General features: G+C 44.0%; 2 protein-coding genes across 5 annotated transcripts in view; one reads left to right on the top strand and one right to left on the bottom strand.

Moving 5' to 3' along the window:
* The window catches only part of tma16 (translation machinery associated 16 homolog), a 240,789-nt gene that overhangs the window by 179,640 nt on the left and 37,430 nt on the right, over positions 1 to 23,719 (top strand). The gene's annotated exons all lie outside the window — the stretch shown is intronic.
* The window catches only part of fbxw7 (F-box and WD repeat domain containing 7), a 36,391-nt gene continuing 30,765 nt past the window's right edge, over positions 18,094 to 23,719 (bottom strand). For all 4 annotated transcript variants that reach the window (XM_049720233.2, XM_049720237.2, XM_049720234.1 and 1 more), the window contains 4 exons: positions 22,671 to 22,852; positions 21,590 to 21,815; positions 21,314 to 21,524; positions 18,094 to 20,558 (listed from right to left, as the gene is read on the bottom strand). In XM_049720233.2, the coding sequence (XP_049576190.1) occupies positions 20,290 to 20,558; positions 21,314 to 21,524; positions 21,590 to 21,815; positions 22,671 to 22,852 (888 nt within the window). In that variant the 3' untranslated portion in view covers positions 18,094 to 20,289. The remainder of the gene's footprint in view (positions 20,559 to 21,313; positions 21,525 to 21,589; positions 21,816 to 22,670; positions 22,853 to 23,719) is intronic.

Genomic DNA, 23,719 nt, shown 5'->3' with positions numbered 1-23,719 from the left:
GACACGTCAAATAATTTAAAAACTATAACTAGCAAGTAGAATAGTTAGCTAAAATGATATTTTCAACTTTAGTTTTAGTAATTTAATTAATGTGAATATTTTTTTGAAATTCACTCATTTTCCACACCACAACTACGCAAACAAAAATGTGAGCTAACGTAGCAACTAATCAGCTAGCGACCAAACAGTGATTTCTCGTTATGGGCTTTTCGCATCATACCAAAATTTCCTTTTTAGGGTGAAACAAGCCTCACAACATTTTGCGGCCCGTCGCTGAATGAAAAAAAGCGGCGGGACAAACAATCTGTCATTGTTTGGCCGTGCCGCCAGATTGCTTGTCTATGATTTACACGCCGCTGTAAAACAAAAGACGTGTGCGGTGTGGAAGTAAAAGCGCGCCTTTCTATCGTCAAAAATATTGCTCGGCGTCCCAATCAATAAAAAGCAGGTGCCGATTGAAACCCCACGCTGTCAGCGTCGCCCCTCATTACGCCTCGGCCTCTCCGGCGTGCAAATGTCACAACACCCCCGCGAGGTCTTAATTAACATTCTCAATCATGGCGGCACCTTGCAACACTTTTGGCATTTAATTGCGGCACCAAACGATACACGGGAAGGAGCCATGCGGGATTGAGTGTTCATTCGGCAGAATTTGTGATATATTAGCATTTTTCCCCCCCAATGTTTTTAATGAATACTTCATTCATGATGATTAAATTGATTTAAAAATATACCAGAATTAATCAATATTTTTATCAAAATAAACTATTTTATATATGTATACAATTTGTATTTTTTTACGAATTAACTAGTTAAGTGCATTTGCAAGTGTGAAATATTGCAATTTGGAGAGTTATTCGTTTGAGTTATTTTGATGCATCCCGAGACATGGACTGCCGATAAATGTCACATTTGTAAGGATTGATGGAAATTAAGATGTTTTTATGCTGCACTTAACACATTAGTCACCTTTTCCATGCAGGTGAAGATAATGGCGGTGATGGTGGAAAGAAATCATTTCCATTTAGAAAAACAAGGCAACAGCTCTCACGGCTTATCTTGAGACGCATTAAGACGAGGACGGAATGATAACGGAGTTTGCTTTAAGACCAGTGAGTGGGCTGACTTGCAAGCAGATGGGCTTTATTGTTTAATGATTTGATTTCGGAGATTTCCGAGGTACGGCATATTCCACGGCTGACGAGCTTTTGAGTACGCATCGCAGTGTGAGAGGGGGAAAAACTAATAACAGCCAGCTTTATGTGCTGTGAAATTGAATGTAACTAATAGCTGAGTGTATGTACATAAAAGTGAGTCACCGCTGATTCGTGATTCACCGTACACACTCGGTGCCTTGACTTAGTTCATTCGGTGACTGTGCTAAAAAAAAAGTTCATATCTCAAATCACCTTCTCCCATTGAAATGAGTGGAAATGGTATTAATTGGTTCCAGCCCCTTAAGAAAAAAAAATTAATATATTTTTATATTTGTGAAAAAAAAACAGCACTTCATGACATTATTATATATTTTTTTATAAAGCACATTTCATAATTCACTATTCATGTCAATGTCTGGTCCCCGACCTCTACGAATAATATTTGACTTTGTTTTTTGCTTCTTATTTAATATTTTGTTCATGAAAGAGCATATATACCATGTTTATGCTGGGACCGCAAGATATTTGTTGTTCCCCCTGCTGTGCTGCGAGTCCTCGTTAGTTAGTTAGGTAGAAAAGTAATTAGATGTCTGCCTGTGAAGTGTAGCAAAGCGCCCTCGGCGGCATCTCTCATCCTCACTTTTTTTTTTTTTGCCCTTGCTCTGCTTTTCCAAGTAGTTGACGAACGAGTGGAGGATGAAGGCGGCTTGCATTTTTGGGAATCCGCAACCTCCATATACACTCAGGCCCCGCAATCCCTAAAACAAATAAAAGCTGGAATGACTTGAAACGTCTTGTTTAGGCTTCCCCTCTCATTTTCAGGAACTCTGAGGAGTTAGTGAGCAGTGACCTAACAGGTTAACATCTTGTCAAGAGCCTATGGAGCGGCAAAAAAGGCAGAATGCCACTTCCCTTTCCGTCCGTCACCTTTAAAGGTGAGTAGTTTCCATGAATAATGCACTCGCTGTTGTATCACCGGGGAAACTTTTGCAAATCCACTTGAAAGTCTTTTGCGTTAATTTAACCTCAGGCCTCTTAATCCTCAACGTCTGATGATGTCATTCTAAATCATATGTCACTCTCCAGGGGTCCCGTCTTAACTTTGGCGTACGACCGTGGGGAGCCTCCGACTTTGTGTTGTACCCTTGCAGAACATAAAAGCTTCATCCCAACCTGCGCAAGCTAACGAATGCTTTGCCAAAAGAAAAAAAAAAAAGCCTCCCCATCTATCATTATTACAGAGACGGAGGTGAAAATGTGTTTATCTCGCAGCCGAGGGCGGGAACACCCTTCATCATCTTCGAGGTGACATTTTTCAAACTTTGTTTACTCATCTTCTGCAATGAGTTTGAGGCATTAAGACATCTTGTAATTTACGGCTAATATTGGATGAAATGTTATGCTAGCTACGACGATGCTACATCATTCTATAATTATTCTTTAGTATATAATAAAAAACACCTCCCCCCCATGTAGGACAGCCAATGGCGGACATGACGGAGGAGCCCAGCAGATGTCAAGATGAGGAAACCATCATTCTAGTTTGAGGAATAATGGTGTGTGTTAGCGTGGAAGGAGAAAAAAAAAAAGCCTTTCAGATGACAAGCGCGTAGGAGGAGCAGCTTGGAGATATTCATGTGCCAGCTATTCACAAAGGCCGCAGTGATTACATCTTTTTTACTACCACAGGCCTCCTATTTCAATCGGCCGAGTCATCTGATTGTGTTTATATATGCTACATTGAAAGCCGCCACTCGAGCTAACATCTCATCTTGGCGCCGGCCAGCTCGAGGGATTTGCGGGAAGAATAAAAAAAGATCAAATTCATCCATACAATTCCAACAATATTGATGTTCACTCTGAGCTGGAAGGAGGAATAAAAGATTTGGCTCTTAAATTACCTTAGAATGAAAATGTTTACATGCTAACTGTTGCGCTGCTAGCTTAGCGCAAGAAAGCTATATTTGAAGTACTTTTAAGTACATGGAACCAGTGCACCTCTGTGGAGACATGGCCGTCATTAGTCTTGATTGGAGCATCAGAGGCCTAATTAAGAAGCTCCTATTCTGAACACGCCACCGACGGGGCAGAAACGCTATCCTGGGGTGTCGCCTGCATTGCGAGGAGAAGGAGGAGGGGTAGGAACAAGTGGAGCTCGCTGATTAATGTAGAACATAAAACGGAATTTGCCTCATCAAAGCGCCTACGCTTTATTAAAAGGACATCCTGAGGCAACTAGCTTCTTAGCATGCTAACATTTGCTAAGCTAGCCCAGCGACCCGCGGGCCAGCCACATCTCAAGGCATGTTTGTATTTTTTTTTTATCGTCAAAAAGGGTGCCTTTAGAAACCTCCAAACAGGAACTGTGTACTTCTACAGCCCCTCCCTCCTCTTCTCCATCTCAGCATGATGAGATGATTCATCACAGCAGACAGTTTCCTGAGAGCCAGATGAGATGAGAGTGGGGACGCTGTCATTTTCTATCTCCCGACAAAACACACAGAGATAGCGAGAGAGAGAGAGAGCGAGAGAGGTTCCGAGTAGCTCGCCTCGCCGCCGGAGGCCGATAGAACACAAAGGCATGATGGCTGAACCCCCACAGCCGACATTTGTTCGGTACTTGTAATTAAAGGGGCCGCGTTGCCCTGCCTGGAAGAGGACCTCCGCTCAACATTAGACACACTTGAGGGATGACTGACGGGACTTAAATGACTCTTGTTGCTTCTGAGCGACAATCCAATAACAAAATCATAACATTGATTTTTTTTCAAAGGATGCAAATGATATTAAAAAAAAAAAGTTTCCCCGCAAGTTTCGAAAGAGGACAATCGTCTGAAAATAAACCGCAAGTCCAGGAGCTAGCAAAGCTACTTTTTTGTTTTGTACTTTAGCCGATAATTTCAAATGAAGTCGTCGACGGTGCCCTCTGGTGTGTCCCCAACGCATTTAATCCCCCCCTCCTCCTTTGTCGTGCCGTCTTTGAGAGGATTTTGGCTCGGGCTGCATTTCGCCGAACCCAAGAAGCCGCAATAATGACTTTGCTCATTTGCAGCCAAACAGATAAGACGGCCTTTTCGCGCGAGTCGCTAATGTGGCTGCGAGCGGCCAAAGTGATTTAAAGCCCATTTCACACTCGGCTTCAAAAGAAAAGTAATGGGCCCAGAACAGCGCCAACATCACCAGTGTGGAACTTTGGAGAAGTGTGTTTTCTTTTATTGCAGAATAAATGACAATGGATACCTTGGATGTAGTTTTGCTGTAATAGTACAACTAAATTTTTTGAAAATTCTTACAACTTGGCCTGCTAATATTTTTAGAATCGATTAGTCCATCGATTAATCGGATGAATTGTATTTAGCGATTTATGTACGGAAAACTTTTTTCCGACATTACAGTAAATACATCCATTTTAAATTCACTCTTAGAATTTTGCAACTTCTTTTTATTTATTATTGTCTGTCAAAATTTTTTGCTGAATTTATGCGACCATGACTTGTTTTTCTCCGATTTTTCTCCGCATGAGGCTTAGCAGTCATGGGTCACATAGTCTTTGTACGAGTTTCCATGCACGTCGGCTGTTTCTCTCCTGACAGAGTTGAGAAATGAGAAATAAATAGAATAGAAATAAATCCCTTCATCCGCGTGGGCGAGATCGGGGAATTTTTCCACGGTACGCGTGGCGTACGTTAGGGCCGTTAGCCGGGCGAAAAGGGCCGAAATGTGTCATTTCGGGAAACTTCCAAGTTTCAAATTATATTGCTGTGTTTTTTTACGCCGTTTTAATAAGTGGTTGCACCGCTCGCCTTTCCCGCTAACTTCTATATTTATCCCTTTGACAGGAAAAGAAGCAGCCGGGAAGTGCCTTTCCGTTCAATTAGAGCTTCTCGGTTCCCACGCGGCTGCCACAGCTGTCAACATGACTGCGGCTCAAACCGGCGCCCGTACAGACCCAATTTATTCCACACGGACTTTAATAACAATTGAAGTGTTTACATATCAGCGCAATACATATTTGACCATTTTTTCTTTCCTTGTAACATTGCAATTTAAATCTCGAAAAAATGACGACAATGTTTTTTGTTTTGACTTTTCTCCAATAATATTAAGACTTGATCTCACAACTGTATATCTTTGTCCAAACTAACTATATGCCATTATTCTTGCAACATAATTCTTTTTTTACTCGGATGTTACAACTTTTTACAATCATAACTTTATTAACATAAATTTACGATTCAAAATTTTGTTTCACTGGTATCATAACTTTATTGACACAAATTTACAATTCAAAATGGGTTTTTTTCCCACTTGTTCATTACAACTTTTGTTTATCAATCATAACTTTATTGACACAAATTTACGATTCCAAATTTTTTCTCACTGGTATCATAACTTTATTGACAAAAATTTACAATTCAAAATGTTTTTTTTCCACTTGTTTTTCAATTATAACTTTATTGACACAAATTTATGATTGTTTTTAAGTCGCATTCCAATAGATTCCCTCATATTGACTATATGTAATATGATTGTATGTAAAATGTATTTTTCAAGATGACAGAGCAGCTCCCAGGTGGCAAAAACATGAGCCTCAAATCTGCCACTGGCCCTCTAATGACAAAACCTCCTTTATCAGCGACGTCGGCACCTATGCCGATAATCCAACCGGCTTCCCGATCCGAGACATAAATGAGATAAACGCAATCGGACAGGTCGGGCGAGCTCGGTCGCCGTCAAACTCCCAGAAGACTCGTCGGCGAGTTGGCAGGCTGATGCAATTAACGGCATCCCGCACAGGTCAAAAAAAGCCTCATTGATCCACAGGGTGCGTTATTGATCCGATGAGTAATGTCTTGACTTAATGATGCATCATGAGTGATTGGCCTGATTCGTTATGACGGCTACTTTTGTGATGCGACGCACTCTACGGTGCCTTGAGATATAAAGAAAAAGAATTTAATAATAATTATGCTATTTTTACCATTACCAATCTGACTAACCAAGAAAATCACCAGTGAACAAACAACCCAAACACTTGAACCCAAAAAAAAAAATCAATCAAGATAATTGTCCATTTAGCCAATTAATTAACCAACCAACAATAACAAACAAGCTAACTGAGCGACCGCCCAAGATAACGTGCGAGTGGTTCGGAAGCTGCAAACAACAACAGCGATAGACGGCCGCTGCTCATAGAGCCAGAAAAGCCTCGTTCTGCTCCGCTTGCTCCACGCTTCAACTTCACTTCAGCACCCAGTGGAGTGCGGAGCTCATTTCTTCAACTTTCATGAGCACGCTTTCCTGCATCACGCTATCTATCGCCTGCGAGGGAACAAAATAAACGCCCCAAGATATACACAAAGGTGCCACATATTGATTCACCATGGTCAACCTTCTTTTAGAGAGTGGAAAATTCCACTTGCTGCTAGCGGAAAAACTGAAACTCATTGTATCTAACTTTACATACAGTTCCACTCCTGACCAGTAGGTGGCTGTAATGCACATTGCACATAAAAGCATTTTTTTTCTAGTCACTGAGAAGATCTGACATTCTACGTGACCTTCAGACACACACACCAACAGCGTGGCCTCGGCAGGTGCGTGGCGCTGACGCCGACACATTGCGAGAGGGTGAGCGAGGAGCCGCGGAGGGCCAGGTCTATTTTTACGCCTGTGCGGAATTACGCTGTTGTCTGCTGACTACGCTAATTCACTTAGTTGTAAAGTTGGCCAATGATGTCAAGACAGCGCCTCGGGGCGACAACGGGTTCACTGTCATAAGACGTTTTATTATTAAGACGTGATGAGTGCAAAAAGAAATTATGCAAATGAGCTCATCGCATGGATTTAATAATAGACGATTCGGGAAGATGTGATTACGTCGCGGCGTTGCTTTGCAGTGATTGTTTCTATTTGTTATCCATTTCTTCCACATGGTCATTTAAGCACACTACACACACACACAAGCAATATCAGTGTGAAATTAGAGCAGGCACTCACTCCGTGTCCATCCCGCCCCTTCAGCTTATCCGTCTTCTTGGCTTCTTAGCCTCCACAGGAAGCATTAGAGCTCGTCCCAAAGCAATTACAAGTTGCAGCTAAACACACGACTTCCGCCGCCGCCGCCGCCGCTTGAAATTGTTACGCGACGCTCTCGAGATAACGGAATCGTCCAAAGAACTTGCAAAAAACTTTTGTCTCCAGGTTGGAAATGATAAACACTGAGAGGGAGTTAATAGAATTATGGTGGAAGTGCAAAAGAGATTTGCATGATGGATTTGCGGCGTGACATGTTGCCACATTTTACAAGACTAAAAAGGATTTTGTGTTGTGTCACATGCTCAAACATGAGAGGTGTCGCTGAGCCCGCTTTTCATTCAGCACTGAAAATTTAAAGTGACGCCAAGGTCAGCCGGCGTCACCTTCTTGGGTAAATAACAAGCCAAGCGCGTGCATGTCAGCAAAACACAAGGCAGCCCAACCCCAGCTGGCACCAGTATGAAAATGGAGGTGACAGGATAAGGATGGGGAAGAAGAAAAATAAAATAAAAAAAAAAACACACATTTGGAATTCCACTGCGCCTGCGGGAAATCAAAAGTGTGAGCTGCCACTCGGCTCATCCTTCACTGGACTCGCTCACGCCACAACTCACACGAAAACATCCATCTATCTGAGGTCGCTATAGCTAACAAAAACGAAATTCCTAAAAAAGATATTTAAAATAACATAAAATACAATAAAAATGATTTTTTTTAAAAATGAAACCTAACATCTGGCATTTATAGACCGAATTAATTTTATAATTCTTCAAAAGCTATTTTTTTTTGGCTTTGCCTTTGAATGTATACAAGCGACACAAAGTTCCATCTGCCCATTCACATCAGAAACAAGTTTGTCCATTCCCAACATCGGCTAGTTCATTCCTCTAAATCGTAAATATGTATTCTTATGACGAACAAACACACTGCTGACTCGTACCTGTGCCATCACTCGAAGGATTCGGATGACATGCACGACTTCTCCGCCACTTGCGCCGTCGACCTGCAGCCGATAAAGACAGTCAGGAGGAACAAGTCGAGTGTGGAAATGAGAAGCAGTTGAGAAGAAGCCACACGGGTACAAAAAAAAAAAAAAATGGATGCATATATTCAGCATAAGTGCGTGCGGGCCATTGTCACTCAGTTCATCTCCCTGCCTCCTCTTTCATTGCACTGTTTGGTGGACCATTAAACTTCCAATGTGAGGCTGCCCCCCGGTTATGGAAGTCGAATCGTTTGCCCTCAAGTTGTAAATAATACAAATAAAAACATGAAGGGACAGGCAAATATGTTATTTCGATAACGCTGTCCACTGTGTGTCTCCATGGTAACGCAAGACCGTTATGGGAATAGCTGGCCGGCTAACTAGCTAGCAACAGACAGTTTTCAAACTTGACAGACCTGAGAGACGAACTAGCTTAGCGCTAGCTAGGATGAGGCTAGTACTTTGAGACCAAAAAGTACAGCACTGAAATATTATGACATCCACCACGTATATCGGCAGAGTGCAGAACTTTTCTGCCTGTGCCAAATTCACCAAAATCATGTGACACTACCTGCGCCACAACTTAGACCTCCTTTTATCAGGCTCAAAAATGTCCAAACAAGCTCAACTAGACTTTCGGATGTTGAAGTTTTTTGTTGAGCACTCAAAAGTTCTGCAGTAATTCATCTTTTTGCTATGTGTTAAGGGACCAAAAATTATTTTACACATTTGACTTTTTGTTTTAATTAATTGGACGATTAAAACTTCTTTGTCGTTCGGCCACATTCCCACACCGAATTCCTAATTTGAGTCTCGAGCAGAAGACGTTTGGGGGAAACGCGATAGGTTTTAATGTTATCAGTCGGAATGTTTGAAAAAAGAACTTTCGGTTCATACGTTTGCATTCTCTCTCAAGGTTAATGCTCACTGGTCATGCTTGCTGACCTTCTGAAGCGACCTCTAATCTTCCATCACCATTTATTCATCGACCGGTGCAGATGAGATCACCATGCAAGTCCCAATACTTTTGTTCTATACAGCTGGAAAAAAAATAAATAAATTAACGTGTGCATAGAAATGGAGCCGAACAGACGTCATCCGACATAGCGTGATGGTTTTTCCAATCTATCTCTCCCGGCTGGCTCGCCGTCCTTGGCGAATATGTGAGGCTTCAAGGTCGCTCCTGCCTATCAGAGTGATGGACAAACAATAAAAGGAGCTGCGAGTGAGAAGAGACACGACGTGATTTGTTTGACGGCGGCGTGCCCAAAGCCCGATGGACAGAAGCAGAAGGCGCCGTAAACAGTAGCGGCGGTAACAAGGCTACTTTATCGATTAAGGATGGCACTCAAGGAAATACTGTTCGAGAAATAACTGCAACAATAATGACGCAACATAATATAAGAGAATGTAACGAAATAAATCAGTTTTATTAAGTCTTATTTCTGAGAGATGTTTGATACCACTTTTGTATGACTCCTACGTGATACCGATACCAAGCACCGATACTTTGGATACCAAAAAAAAAAATCCCCGAAACGATGACAAATTGTCCTTAAAATTGCACGAAATTAAAATCTATTTTCTATTCTTCTAATTTCCAATAGCAGTGATGCGGAGTCCCTCAAGGGTCAACCCTTGGCCCTCTCTTGTTGAATACGATTCGATATTTCTCGACACAAGGGGTGAAGTACAATTTAATCAAAACAATTTTGATGTCAGAAAATGGAATCGGGTCGGCATGTAAACACAAATTTCACACTCAAATTGTACTTGATATTTTTCCATGAATTAGAATCCAACAAAAAGTCAACTTCTTACTTTTTAGCATAAAATTCGAAACAGGGCGGCTCAATACAAACATTTATGATATCGATTTATAGATCCGGAACAACTTTAAAGAAGGATCATTTCAATGAGGTCAGCATATTTGACATTATGAGCTATCTACTATGCATTTTAAATCCTAACAGCGCCAGACTTCTTCTTATTTCACGTCCATATTTCAAGTGGGGGCAGAATGTTTAATTTGTCTCGTTAATCACTCGTTTCCGTGATCGATAGCGCTGAAGCATGCATGCAAGATGACTCAGCAAATAAGAGTTCAAAATTAAGAGTTACAAATTTTGAAAAAAAAAAATGTAAATATATATGCAAAACACAAACAATATTTGACGACAATATCGATTAAGTTGATTTGACATTTTAGGATATTCGACCTTTGTTTTAATCGGACAACATGCAGAGATACATGCTCGTAAAAATGTCGCCCGAGTCATTCACATCAACACACACACTCACACACACACACGTTCACGCAGGTGAAATGAAAGAAAGCAGCTGGAGGTCTTCTTCCTCAGGAGACAGACAGATGGTACAACATTAATTAAGCGGAACGACACCGAGGAGTTGGACCGCCTCACAAAGTGTGTGTATGTGTGTGTACCTCCAAACCTTTGTCAAGAAAACACCCACAGCAGCCTCCTTTGGAGACAAAGAAGAACCTTCCTTAATTGCACTCAAGAGTCCAACTTACTGTTCGGCTGCATGATGCTTAGATACTACAAATTGTCTTCTCTTGCGGTTTCCACACACATCGAATGTATAAAATATTTTCCACCTGTAGAGATCCAAAGCCTCTCGCACATGGCAACCTTTGCTGACTTACTCGGATTGCTAAATGCCACCAAATGTCACGTGAAGGACTCTCACGTCTCTCTCCACGTCATGCCACAAATATGATTAACAACCAGAGGGGGCGGCTGATGCTGTGTCAATCTCAGGCCCCCTTGCCGACAACAATTAGGTGGCCGGCCATTGATGGGAACTGAAAGTAGGGCAGGTTTTGTGTGTGTGTGTGTGTGTGTGGGGTGGGGGGGGGGGGGGGGGGTGGACTCAATAGCCAAAAGTCATTTCACGCTGGGGTGCAAAGCAAAGACGATTACATTGGAGAGTGGTGAGGTAAATAAGAGTCACTTGCACTGACTCACAAGTACTGCGTACTTAAGTAGACCTACCGATACTTCAAAAAAATATTAGTCATAAAAACTTTGCTGAAAAACTTTTAAATAAATAATTTAAAATAAACTTTGAAATGTACTTCAATACAAAGATGATAAAGCAAAAACGAATCTTGCTGTCCAGTCGCGCAGATTTACTTTTGCTTAGTAATTGCCTATAACGGCCACAAGATGGCAGCAAAGCAGTTTTTTTCCTATTAGATAAGGCTATGGCCGGATGAAGTGAAACTTGCAACAATATGCCACCAGACGGCACCAAAGAGACATATTTTTGTATTAGACATGGTTCTGGCTTGAGCACAAACTTAGCAAATAGGAGAAATGTATCGTCACCTCATTTATATGTAAATATTTAGCAACCGATTTAACACAAAGAATGAAAAGAACGAAAACTATTAGCAAGAAACATCAGGCAGACTTTATCTGCTTTTACATCACGTCTGACGTCTGTTTTCAAATGTAATAAAAGTCAAAAGATGTGAGCAAAATAAAGACTCCCTGAAAACCCCACTCAAGAACAGTCACGTATTTGTACTTCCCACAACCCCTATTGACACATACCCGCACACAGCGACACGTTATACACGCTAATTGAACGACTTGACAAATAGTCCGATCTCGCATTCATTCGACGCAAAAACACCTTTTTATATGGAAAGTCCCGAGTTAAAAAAAAAAACGACGTCTATTCACGGTCTTCTCAGCAATGTGTTGACGCTGCGCCAAGGATCGGTCGGGAATAGCAAGTACTCATGAAACGGCCTTTGACTGACAGCGTTTTGTCCTTGCGTCGCTTTGCATTTAAAGGCGCCTGAAACTTTTTTTCCAGCTATACAACTTTGACTTCTATTGACGGCGTCCACTTAACTCTATGGCTGAAAGCTCTTCATGCGAGGCTAGAAAGACGTCCAAGCGCTTGGCTCTGTAACAAGTGCAGCAAAGAGGCATGTCAGCAGAGAAGCCACCACGCGGGAACCAAGCATCAATTGGAATGCGTGTTAAGGAAGACATCTCTTTGGGGATTGGGTGGAAAGTGAGACAGCAACATAAACACAGGGGGGGCAACCATGAGGTCCCATTAGCACCCGGATACTTTTCTGGTCTAATCTTCAACCGAAGCGGATTAGTCGGCTAATGAAGTCACGCGTCGATGGATGGATGGATGGGTGGATGGATGGATGGATGGATGGATGGATGGATGGATGGATGGATGGATGGATGGATGGATGGATGGATGGATGGATGGATGGATGGATGGATGGATGGATGGATGGATGGATGGATGGATGGATGGATGGATGGATGGATGGAATTGGATGGATGGATGGAATTGGGTGGATGGATGGAATTGGGTGGATGGATGGAATTGGGTGGATGGATGGATGATGAATGGATGGATGGAATGATGGATGGTGGAATGATGGATAGATGGATGGATGGAAGGATGGATGGATGGATGGATGGAATGATGCATGGATGGATGGATTTGGGTGAATGGATGGTGGAATGATGGATAGATGGATGGATGGATGGAAGGATGGATGGATGGAATGATGCATGGATGGATGGAATGATGCATGGATGGATGGATAGATGGATGGATTTGGGTGAATGGATGGAACTGGATGGATGGATGGATTTGGGTGGATGTGTGGATGGATGGATGAATGGATGGATGGATTTGGGTGGATGGATGGATGGATGGATGGATGGATGGATGGATGGATGGATGGATGGATGGATGGATGGATGGATGGATGGATGGATGGATGGATGGATGGATGGATGGATGGATGGATGGATGGATGGATGGATGGATGGATGGATGGATGGATGCAACCGGCATGTCAAGATGATACGGATAGTCGTTTATCTAAAGGCCAAAAATAAGAGTCTGATAAAATGGAGGATGCACCGTGGTAGATGCCAAAAGTATTTTTTCTCCATGGAGGGATTCCATTAAAGGCGCATGTGGGCTGTGAATGACGGACTCCTGAAAGGTGTTTTGTACTCAGACTGTCCACTAATGGCTTCGCATGTGTGCAAATGTCAAGCAAGGAAATCACATCCGGCCTTAATGGCCACAAACGGAACACGACGGCGCTGGTGCGGAAGCCGACCTGTCATTACAGATTGGCGCGCCGCGAGAGTCGCCGACACTCGGACGGCCAGACGACAGACGGCGGGCGATCCGCCACCATTATGTGATGTGAGCCGTTCGCCGATTATGTCCGCAACCACTTGGAAAATACAGATGGAAGGATGCATGGATGGATGGAGAAGGCAGACGGGAGGTTTTTTTTCAATAGAAACCACGAAAATGGTTGCTAGTACAAACCCACCCAAAACTGGGTTATTTTGTAATTTATTCATTTGACTTATGCTTATTTTTTTACACGTTATGATTACAAATAATAAAAACCTGGAGTAACAGTGTGCTCCACCTCTATCCGAGTAGCAACATTTTCTCAGCAAAGAGTCGCTGATAAAATATTAAAAGGCGCTACGAGGTGAACGCGGCGGCGGGCGTCTCCGAAGGCACATCGGCTGGCAGGCGCTTTGTTTCCACGCCTGCCAGCCGCCATTGATTTAAGGCCCCGCGACAACGGCAGCCTCATGGCGGGGGGGGAACTCATTCATCTCACCTGCCTGCTAATGGGACTGTTAGCCGCCCGGCGCTAAAGCTACAACGCAGCCGTGGGGCTTCTTGTGCGGGAGGAGAATTTGATGAGCGGCATTAAACTGTAAACACGCCGCCCGAATCGGGGCGGGAAAACAACGGCGGGAGATCATTAGCGTGGACAGCGGAGCTAGCTTAACGACGACTGCTAATACAACACCTTGAGAAAAGCATTTTTTTTTTTTTGCTAGATTAAAGACTGAAGCCACATTTTGTTGCAGGATGCTAATAATCAATTTTACCAAGCGGATGTAAAAATCACGCACATGAAAACATTTTGCTGATGACTCGCATGAATAATTTGACTTGATCTCAGTTTAATTTGACTTTAATTCAATTCTCTTTGCAAATTGACTTCAAACATGGCCCGTGGAAATCCATGATGATTTTACGATTGTCTCGTCCTCACGCATGGGCGCTCTGCCGACCGACCGTACCCTGCGTCACTGATGAACCGCGGAATTAATCGGGCCCAATGAATCAAACGGATGATTCATTCACGGCGGACATGTTTTGATGTTGTTGATGAGGCCTGCGGGCCACGTTTTGTTTTTGTTCGCATCTCGGCTCGCTGTTGTCTGCGTGAAATGAAGATGACAGTGACGGCAAGGCGGATAAATCAAACTACGCTACGATAACACCGACACGCTGTATTGTATCATAAGGAGAAGACAAAAAAAGTTTCCGAGTCGCTTCCGAGTCACACTGGTGCTTTGTCCACCTTTCCCTGTCCTTCCTCTATTAAATTAAATTAAATTAAATTAAATTAAATTAAATTAAATTAAATTAAATTAAATTAAATTAAATTAAAATGAAAAAACTACAATAAAAATGTATTAAAAAATATTAAATTAGAAAACAAATCCTATAGTTAAGTTTTATTGGGGCCCCACACATTCTGATTATTCGGGCACATGTTCTGTGATTTTAAACAAAGTTTTGGCCAAAAAATGTCTACTTTTGTCCAAAAATGCGTGGAGATGTCACGTCGTCCGCCCCCCACGCAGTGGAAAGCGAATGAAAGAAAAGGTGCATCTAAGCCTCCATGAAAGGTGACAAACGAACGCGAGTGGGATGTCAGTTGGCAGCGCTTCTTTTCTTCTGCACCTCCTTCCAGCCGGCCGGCAACACGCTCGTTGCATTTCAATCACTTGACTGGAGGTAAGAGAGAGTGAACGATGCTGATAGCAGCATGGACGGCTGCGTGAAGGCTGGACATGACAGACACTCACTTGCACATTTCAAAACCAGATGCCTTTGATGCTTTGCATAAGTACGTAGAAATAAATCAGAATTAAAAAAAACTAGATTCAAATAATACTGTCAAATCAACATTATCCATGAAATTTAATTAATTGGCCGATTAATCGGAAATTTCTTTAAATATCGGCGACATCAGTCAGCGCCCCAACATGACCTTTCATCAGCATCGCCGCTAATCGCAGAAAGCCGATGGCGCTAACGAGCTCACCTAACAAGAGCCGGGGAACATCTGTCTCAGCCAAGACAGGTCGCAGCCTGCTTTGCCTTTCATGACATCACATGACAGTGGTGCTGCTTGATTTTCGAGCAGAGCTGCACCAAACTGATTGTTCATCTGGCTCCTTTCATGTTGCAGCCAGTCACTTTGCATTAAAAGCATCTCGCAGACATTCTTTGTTGCCTCATAGCCAACCAATCACACTAGAAAAAAAAAAAAAAAATTCAACTGATCTTTTCATTCATATTTCAGTAGGAAAATGTTGAGATAATGACATTTGGGAGGATTTAGAAGTCTCAATTGCAAATAAGGTAAGTGCATGTTGTTCAACAATCTGCAACTTTATATTCTGTATTTATAAATAACATGCACATACCTGAGCATGGAGGAGGTAATCTTCAATCTGTCATTGAATGTTGAGGAAGTCTATTCTTCTTCGTTGGTGTCTAAGGGATTATTTACACTACCGCCTCATGGTGGCCAGAGCGGGCACACCAAAAAGAGCACAACTTTACAATTATGTTGAATAATGTTCTCTTGTATGATGAGGGTGATAAAAATGAAAACACTGAAATTGTATTGAGCGGATCATTTTTAAAAAATACATTGAAAATGATCAATGTTAGGCTTGAAAAGATAATAAAGGCAAGACAAAAAACGCTGACTAAAACATACCAAAGATAATAAAGATGATGAATACACGATAAAAAAGAAAAGACGAGCATTCTCTGACACGGTTACTTGAGACTTTATCAGAGAGAGAAGAGCATTTCATTAGAAAACAAGCATCCAATTAACATAACGAGCTGCTTTTGTGGATCTTTGATTAATGAGGATTCTCCCTCATGCAATATGGATGGGATGCACACACCCCACTCATCCTCAAATCTTCCTTCCGCACACACACATACACTGAAACACATATGTACGCATGCGCGGAGTGTTAAAAGCAAAGCAGCATCTCCACCGTGACGCATCATCTTCTCTCCCTGAGGAGGGTTGGTGGCCCTTTTTAGAAAGCGTCAACTACGAGGAAAAAAATAAAAGGGATTTAAGTCGTTAGGGTGCTCCAGAGTTGGCTGAATCATCCTGAGAACTGTTCCTAAAATTTTGAAGTAAAATCAAGCCAAGATTGGTGAAAAACAATAATGGTTTGGCTCAACGAGCAGAATTACGGAAGCCCTTAAGGGTCAAATGATAGTTTGTCATTCGTTGTGAGGATAAAGAATCCATGATTGGTCTTCATGTTAGTTCTAATATCTTATGTTGTTAGCCTGAGTGTCTATGGAGTTTCCCAATGAGTATTTTTTTAAATTTTTGCTAAATAATTAGTAAACTTCAGATGAGAGCATTAGCTTTTCATTATTGTCCAAATGTTATGATGCAGTGCAGTTGCAATCAGCGTGAAAGTGATCTGTGCCTAATATTTTGTCTGTTTCTTTGATATGATGCAAGCAATGTCATTTTCTTGCCGCCTGGTGTCAAAAGATTGAAACGTTCACGTTTCATCTTGACGGCCTTTGATCGGATTTTTTCACCCCCCACCACACACACCATCATCATCATCATGTGAGTCATGTCCAACAGCCTCACGCAAAAGGTGGGGGAGGAATGGCATCATTCTGATCAAGGCCTTTGCCGACACACCATGTCAACCACGGGTGGGGGCGGTGTGGCGGCAGAGGGTGTCACCCCCGCCCCCAATCTGACCAGCGAGCGTCGCCATGATGCCGGAATGCAAGTGGTCTTCTTCTTAGCGACTAATTGCCTTGGCTGCTGGGCCGCTGGGACTTTTCATGCGCTGGCTTTGCACTAATTGAGATTTCAGGACGGTGAGCAACGGGAGGACGTGAACCGGGATGTTCCCACTGCAGAGCTCGTTAAGATTGCTTGAGATTTTGGTTCTCATGGATTTTTCGCAATTAAGGACAGCTTTATAAGGAATAGCAACGAAACTCAATGAAGATTACACAAATGTCACAAAAACGAGCATTTGGGATAAATTGTTCTGGGTGCCACTAGACAATCAAAATGGTTATTTTGAACCAAAATGGCCGACCGTGTATTATTTAAGGACTTCTTGAGATTTTTTTTTTACTACTATGCCCATGATAAATTGACTTATTACATTTCATGTCGTTACATTTGAAGTTCAACTGGCTTCGGGGCTTCCGCTAGACGTTCATGATATCTTATCAGCCGTTGAGGGAGCTCAGTTCACTCGGTCACTTGTCAGGCAACAACCGTTATAAATGCGATTAAGTGTAGCCGTCCGATTAAGGCTGCCGGCATCCACAAAGACTTTGTAATGTTTACCATAGCAACGTAAGCTGCAGGTAAGGGGGGGCGTTCCATCTCAAGCGGCCTTGGTGGCGGCAACCGCTCGTTCATCAAGCATGAAGGTGGCGAAAAAATAAAAAAGCGCAAGCTGGATAAATGGCCGATAACCTCGAGAAATGAGTCCATTCATCATCTCCGCAAAAAGACAAATGAAAGAGATGGACCCCGAGGAGCCACAAGAAAAGTATTTTTTTTTTTTTAAAAACAATTCCTCATTTCACAGAGGGAAAAGGGAGACTGCAGCAACAGGAAGGTCGTTTTTTTTTTTTTTTGACATTTTCAGTTAAATGTTACGATTACAAATCTTTTCAAGCGTTAAGTGCAAAGCAGCATTTTTTTTTTTTAAATCGAGCTCAACCACAAACAAATCAAATTACTCCCTTCACGACAACTTTACCCAAATAATTTGCTTTATTCAACATAGAAGATTCCTTCACACAAGGTAACAAAACAGACAATGGATTTTTGCTTGAAATGAAAAAAGAAAAAAAAAAAGTAAAATAAACCCACATTTTATTGCACTTTAAGTTATAAGAAAATAAAATTCTAGGTGAATGAAACAAATCACAAAAATCCCTTTAAGGTTTTTTTTTCTGTCTGTCTAGTCTTTTTTCGCCAGGCAGTTTAACACAAACTGAACTGAAAAAAAAGACTTTAAAAAAAACAAAAAAACATCTGGCTCATCAAACCAGACCATAAATTAAACAGCGGGAGAAAAATGAGGAGAAAGAGCAAGATTGTTTTGTTTTGTTGTTTGTTTTTTGTTTACTATACAGTGTTACAACCACTTTCACAGTTCAGCTTGTGACTTTTGGAGAGAAGTTTTGGCTACAAGGTTCACCTTTTTTTTCCTTTTTTTTTTCTTGCCCACCATGTGTAACACTTAAAACTTTACAGGTGGGCGGGCCCTCTACGGACGACAACCAATCACACGCCAGGACGTTTTTTGTTTGTTTGTTCTTGTCCATTGAAATCCTGTAAAGTGTTTATTTTTTTTTGTCCACGCAGCATTAATACATTCCCGCCGTTTTTTCCCGAGGAATGTGTTCACAAGTTGTCCGCTAGCACGCTAACACGCTAACACTCATGCTTCCTTCTTTTTTTCTTGGCAGGCGAACCCGTCCTCTCCGCCTCGTAGAGGCACGTTTGGCTCAAGTTTCAGAGGCAAAAAAAAAAAAAAAAGTAGGATGTTTGCTATTTTGTTGTCTTCTCTTCTCCCCTCTCAAAAACACAAGTGTTCAATTTGGAATTTCGCCTGGGACTAAAACGTCACAGCAAAAAAAAAAAAAAAAAAGTGACTATTTCCGTCCCGCCGATTCATCTAGCAGCATTAGTACAGTTTGGCCACAGGCTGGGAGGTGGCAGGTGGCGGTGGTCTTTGCGAGGAGGTGCACGCTAGCCTCGTAAGTGCTCCACCGCTGGACTGAAAAACTGAGGACAGCTTTAACTTTCCGTTTTTTTTTTTCCGTGGAGACATGGAGGATGGCACCAGCTGGACAGCATGTTTGTGTCAGAAGAAAGCAGCCACATCACCCACCAGGTGGACTGAATTACACAGCAGCGATGCCGTTCTTGTTCCTGGACCCTCCGAACGCATCCCCAGATGGACTCAAGAATAATCGAATTGAGTTTTCCCCTCCTTTGAGATGTGGGCGAAGGGTGGGGGCTTGCGTCAGCAGAATTCCACACACCCCAGCTGGACTGAACCTATCCGGACAGCACTGGTGTTCTTGTTCCTGTCTTTCCAGCCCGGTAGAGGGCATGGAGGGAAGCAGACGTCACCCCTGACAGCATTGACATTCCTGATACCAAGAAGAGTTGGCGAAAAGTCGGGAAGATGGAACACGCACAGCTGGACTGAGGAGCAACATACTAATGTTCTTGTTCCTTTTCCTGTAAGTGTGAGGTTGGTAGGCAAGGAAAGGGGGGAAGCAGAATTCCTAAACTTTGAAGATTTTAACAGCGCACCAGCTGGGCTGGAAAAAAACTCAGATCACAGACAGCAATGACGTTCCTGTTCCCGTTTTTTCAATTCCAAACTCAAAGAGGTCTGACTCTGGACAGCATTGGCGTTCCTGTTACTGTTTTTATATAGGGAGACTTGATAGGTGGTTGGTGGGCCACAGAATCCAACGAAGACTGGAGCGGACCACCAAGCTTGACCCAAAAAACTGGACAGCGTTGATGTTCCTGCGGGAGGTTGGTAGGTGGGCACCTGTTCCTGTTTTTTCAACTCAACGCCAAGGAAGGCTGGAAAACAAGATTGATTGATGACACTTGCGTTGCTAGTGATCCTGTTTTTTTTCCCCCGACAAACAATGAGAAGGGGTGAGGGTGTCCTAATACTGGAATTCGTTGCTGATAGCAACAGGAAGGTGGGGGTGGAGGAGGGGGGGGGTTGAATTCACAGTTGATGACGTTGAGGTTCAGAACAGGAACGGCAACAGGATGGGTTGAAATTCCAACGGAGATCTTCCTCGGGTCTCGGAGGTGCTTCTCTGTACATGGCAACAATCGGCCCTTGCGATCGGGGTGGCGCCTCCTGTTTCCCCCCCCCCCCCCCCCCCCCCCCCGTAACAAGCGCGCATTCACTTCATGTCCACGTCAAAGTCCAGCACGAGCAGCTTGGTCTCCTCTGTGCCGTTGCGGCTGCCCACGGCGCACACCAACTTGGTGTTGGAGGCCCGTATGCGCCACACCACGCCGCCGCTACCGCCGCTTTCCAGCGTCACCAGGTTGCGGATGAACTCGCCCGTCTTCAAGTCCCACAGCTTGACCGTGCCGTCGTCCGAGCTGGTGATCACAAAGTTCTTGTTGAACTGCAGGCACGTGACGGCGCTCTGGTGCTTGTGCGGACCTGCCAGACAAGACGTCATATTTACAAATGTTTTTTTGTGTCGCGATCACGCTTCAGGTCAAGATGGCGGCGTCCGCTGACTTCCGAGCCGGCGAGAGGCTTGAAAGCGATATCTTAATGAAATCAATTTGAGGCGACAGCAAACACAAAAGGGCGTTTAGAGCCGCCGTTGCCATGGCAGCGGGATCCAGCCACCGTTTGTTTCCAAGGCCGCCGCTGCCGTTAATCAACGGCGCTGTTGTCCACCTATTGTGTCATTAAAGGTAATGAATGGCGGACATTGTTCACTGACCTAATTACACCGCCTACAAAGCCCCTCCCCCGTTATCTCGGACGTAAACATCCGCCCGAGGCTCAACCCTGTGTGTCTTTTCAGCATCTCACCATGGTGCAACTCTTTTTTTTTTTTGTTTCAGCCGATTGTTCACTAATGAGGGAAATTTCAGGGCGGCTTTTGAAGCTACTTCCCGTGTGCCACCGTTGGCGCTAATGGAGTTCACGCAACCACAAATGAAACGCAAAGAGCTTTGTTCGCACACGCCGATAAACAAGCTGGCCGTGTTCTTCATTTGTCATTATGACACAAATGAGATGTCACTCGGGATGAGCGATTAATTGAATTTAAAATGACATTGAACCGTTGTGGAATCCAAAACACATAGGATGGAATTTCGAAACCTTTTAAGATGTGCAAGATTTTCCAAAATTGTTCTGCTCTAGTTTCTTTAACCGAGTAAAAATGAGTGGACAGCCACCTTGCAACGTTTGCAGACACTGGCCCGTCTTGATGTCCCAGATCTTGACGGTGGAGTCGGCGTTGCCCGACACCAAGATGTTGTCTTTGAGTTCCATGCCGCTGGTGAGCGACTGGTGACCCGTCAGCGTGTGGATGCAGTTGCCCGTCTCCACGTCCCACACTCGGATGGACGTGTCCAGCGAGCCGCTCACCACGTGGATCCCGTCGAACTGAATCGAAATGGACACGTTGGCACCGGCTCGCGGCCCATTTTCGCGTGGCGGCGGCGGCTCACCTGTAGCGAGTACACCCGGTTGGTGTGACCCTGCAGCGTGTGGAGGCACGTCTCCGTCTCGGGGTCCCACACTTTGACCATGAAGTCGTAAGCGCCGCTGACCACCCGCCGGCCGTCGTACTGGACGCAGCGCACGGCCGCCACGTGGCCCATGAGGACGTGTAAACACTGGCCCGTCTCGATGTCCCATACACGCAGCGTGGCGTCCCGAGAGCCGCTCACCACCCTGGACACACAAAAGTCATCACACCCTTCCTTTCGAATCACCATTGGCAAAATATAAAAAGCTCCACCGGAGGCCCTGGAGCTCACAGAACGGATATTTTGTTGACGTTAATCTATCCGTTTACTAGGAACTAGTTAGCCGACCGATAACAGGTCGCTGACGCACATTCCGTTTGCGGGCCATGCGGGAGCAAACCTGCTGTATAATTACAAAAGGCCTCGCTGCTTGGAAAAAGAAAGGCCCGGCGCGTTATTCACGGTCTGCTTTTCAAATCTCGGTCGTCAAAAGCGACACAAAACCTTGCCGGGCCCCCGAGGCGCAAAGAGCACTTTGGAGGCTCCCCGGTGTAATGGTGGCGTGAAGGAGTGAGCGGGAGGGGGGGGGCTCGGTTAAAGAGGGCCTGTTTAATGGCCACCATGCTCACTTTCACGTGGACACAGATGCTCTTTTTTTTGTCTGTCAGGTTGCAGCTGCCATTAAAGCGAGAAAACAACATTAGCAGAATGCTCATTACTTCCTCCCGCCGACTTTTTTTTAATCGCCATTTGTTTGCTGGTTCGTCAGCAGGATGAGTCCAAAACTACTTGACGTGCTTTTTTTTTTTTTTCTCGAGGACAACTTTCCAGAAAGGGCAGCAAGGGCCAGGAAGGAATTAGCATTTGGATAAAAGGTGCTGAGCAGGCACTCTCTTACTTTTTACCTACGCCAAGAGCAAAACTCAAGGGCGAGCTATGCTGTTTTGTTTGCTGCTGGACACATTTTAGGATTTTTCTTATCCAGGACCACCCAAGTCCATTTTTTTTTTTTTGACCCCCCAACCCCAACGCCAGAAGCGTCAAGAGAGTGTGGCCTCACCTTTTCTCGTGCAGATGCATGCAGCGCACTGTTGAGGTATGCCCGTAGAGGGTGTGGATACATTCTCCCGTCTCCGCATTCCAGACCTTGAGCGTGCGGTCGGTGGAGCCGCTGATGATGATGTTGTCTCGCATTTGCGACGACCACACGCCGCCCGTGTGGCCCACCAACGTCCTCAAACACTGCGAGGGAAGGAAGGGGAAGTCAGAGAAATCAGCTTTCTTCTGCGGCTCGACAGGCTGACGCGTCCCTCGTTCGTTCTCATTAGTTGCGCTAGATTAGCAATTGATTAGCGCGCTTACGAGAAATCCTTCCGATCAATTGGATTTGCGCAGTGTGTCCGCATTGTGTGCCTGTATTCCGGGATCTACGATTAATTCAATTAAAAATACGTGGGGGGGGGGGGGATTTACTGCGGGGAGCGACCTGTGCCAAGTCCCTCTCCTGTCTGTGATTTGATAAGATCATATAAAACTGCAAGCGGAGTTCCTCAGGGCAGCGTTTGGGGGCCCATTTATTTTCCAGGAAAAGCGGAATTTGAGGCATTCTTGGACTTCTTGTTTATTTTCTATAACAGATCAAATTCTGCGGGAACATGTCCGAGTTCCGTTTTGTTTCCTACACAATTTGAAGTGATGTCATGGGTTCAAGCGTGTCCAATGGCACTCGGACAGATTGCAAAGGAATGCTGAGTGCGTGGAAGGCGCTACATGCAGATGGTGCTAATCCCAATGTATCTTTTACACGGCACTTTTATTGGCACGGACAGGCAATTTGAGCCCAAATGGTCGACTGGGTTTAATTCCGCTCCCTCTCTCGCTCGTCGAAGCCCGGACGTGTGCTCCATTTTCAGCAGTCGGGCAAATTCGCAGCCGGTCACTGAAACTGCGTCTAATTTTTGCCAACTAACGTGTGAGGAACTTGTGTATGACTGTGCAAGAAGGAAGACTTCAGAGGATTGGTATTCAAAGCGCTGCAACAACAAATTCCTCACATTCCATCTCCATTTTTTTTTGTTGGCGCCGCACAATGCCCGACCACGAGAGCCA

The sequence above is a fragment of the Syngnathus scovelli genome, chromosome 5 (assembly GCF_024217435.2).
Source record: "Syngnathus scovelli strain Florida chromosome 5, RoL_Ssco_1.2, whole genome shotgun sequence".
Taxonomy (NCBI): domain Eukaryota; kingdom Metazoa; phylum Chordata; class Actinopteri; order Syngnathiformes; family Syngnathidae; genus Syngnathus; species Syngnathus scovelli.
Note: the sequence above shows the minus strand (reverse complement) of the source record. Positions and strands in the feature narration are given on the sequence as shown.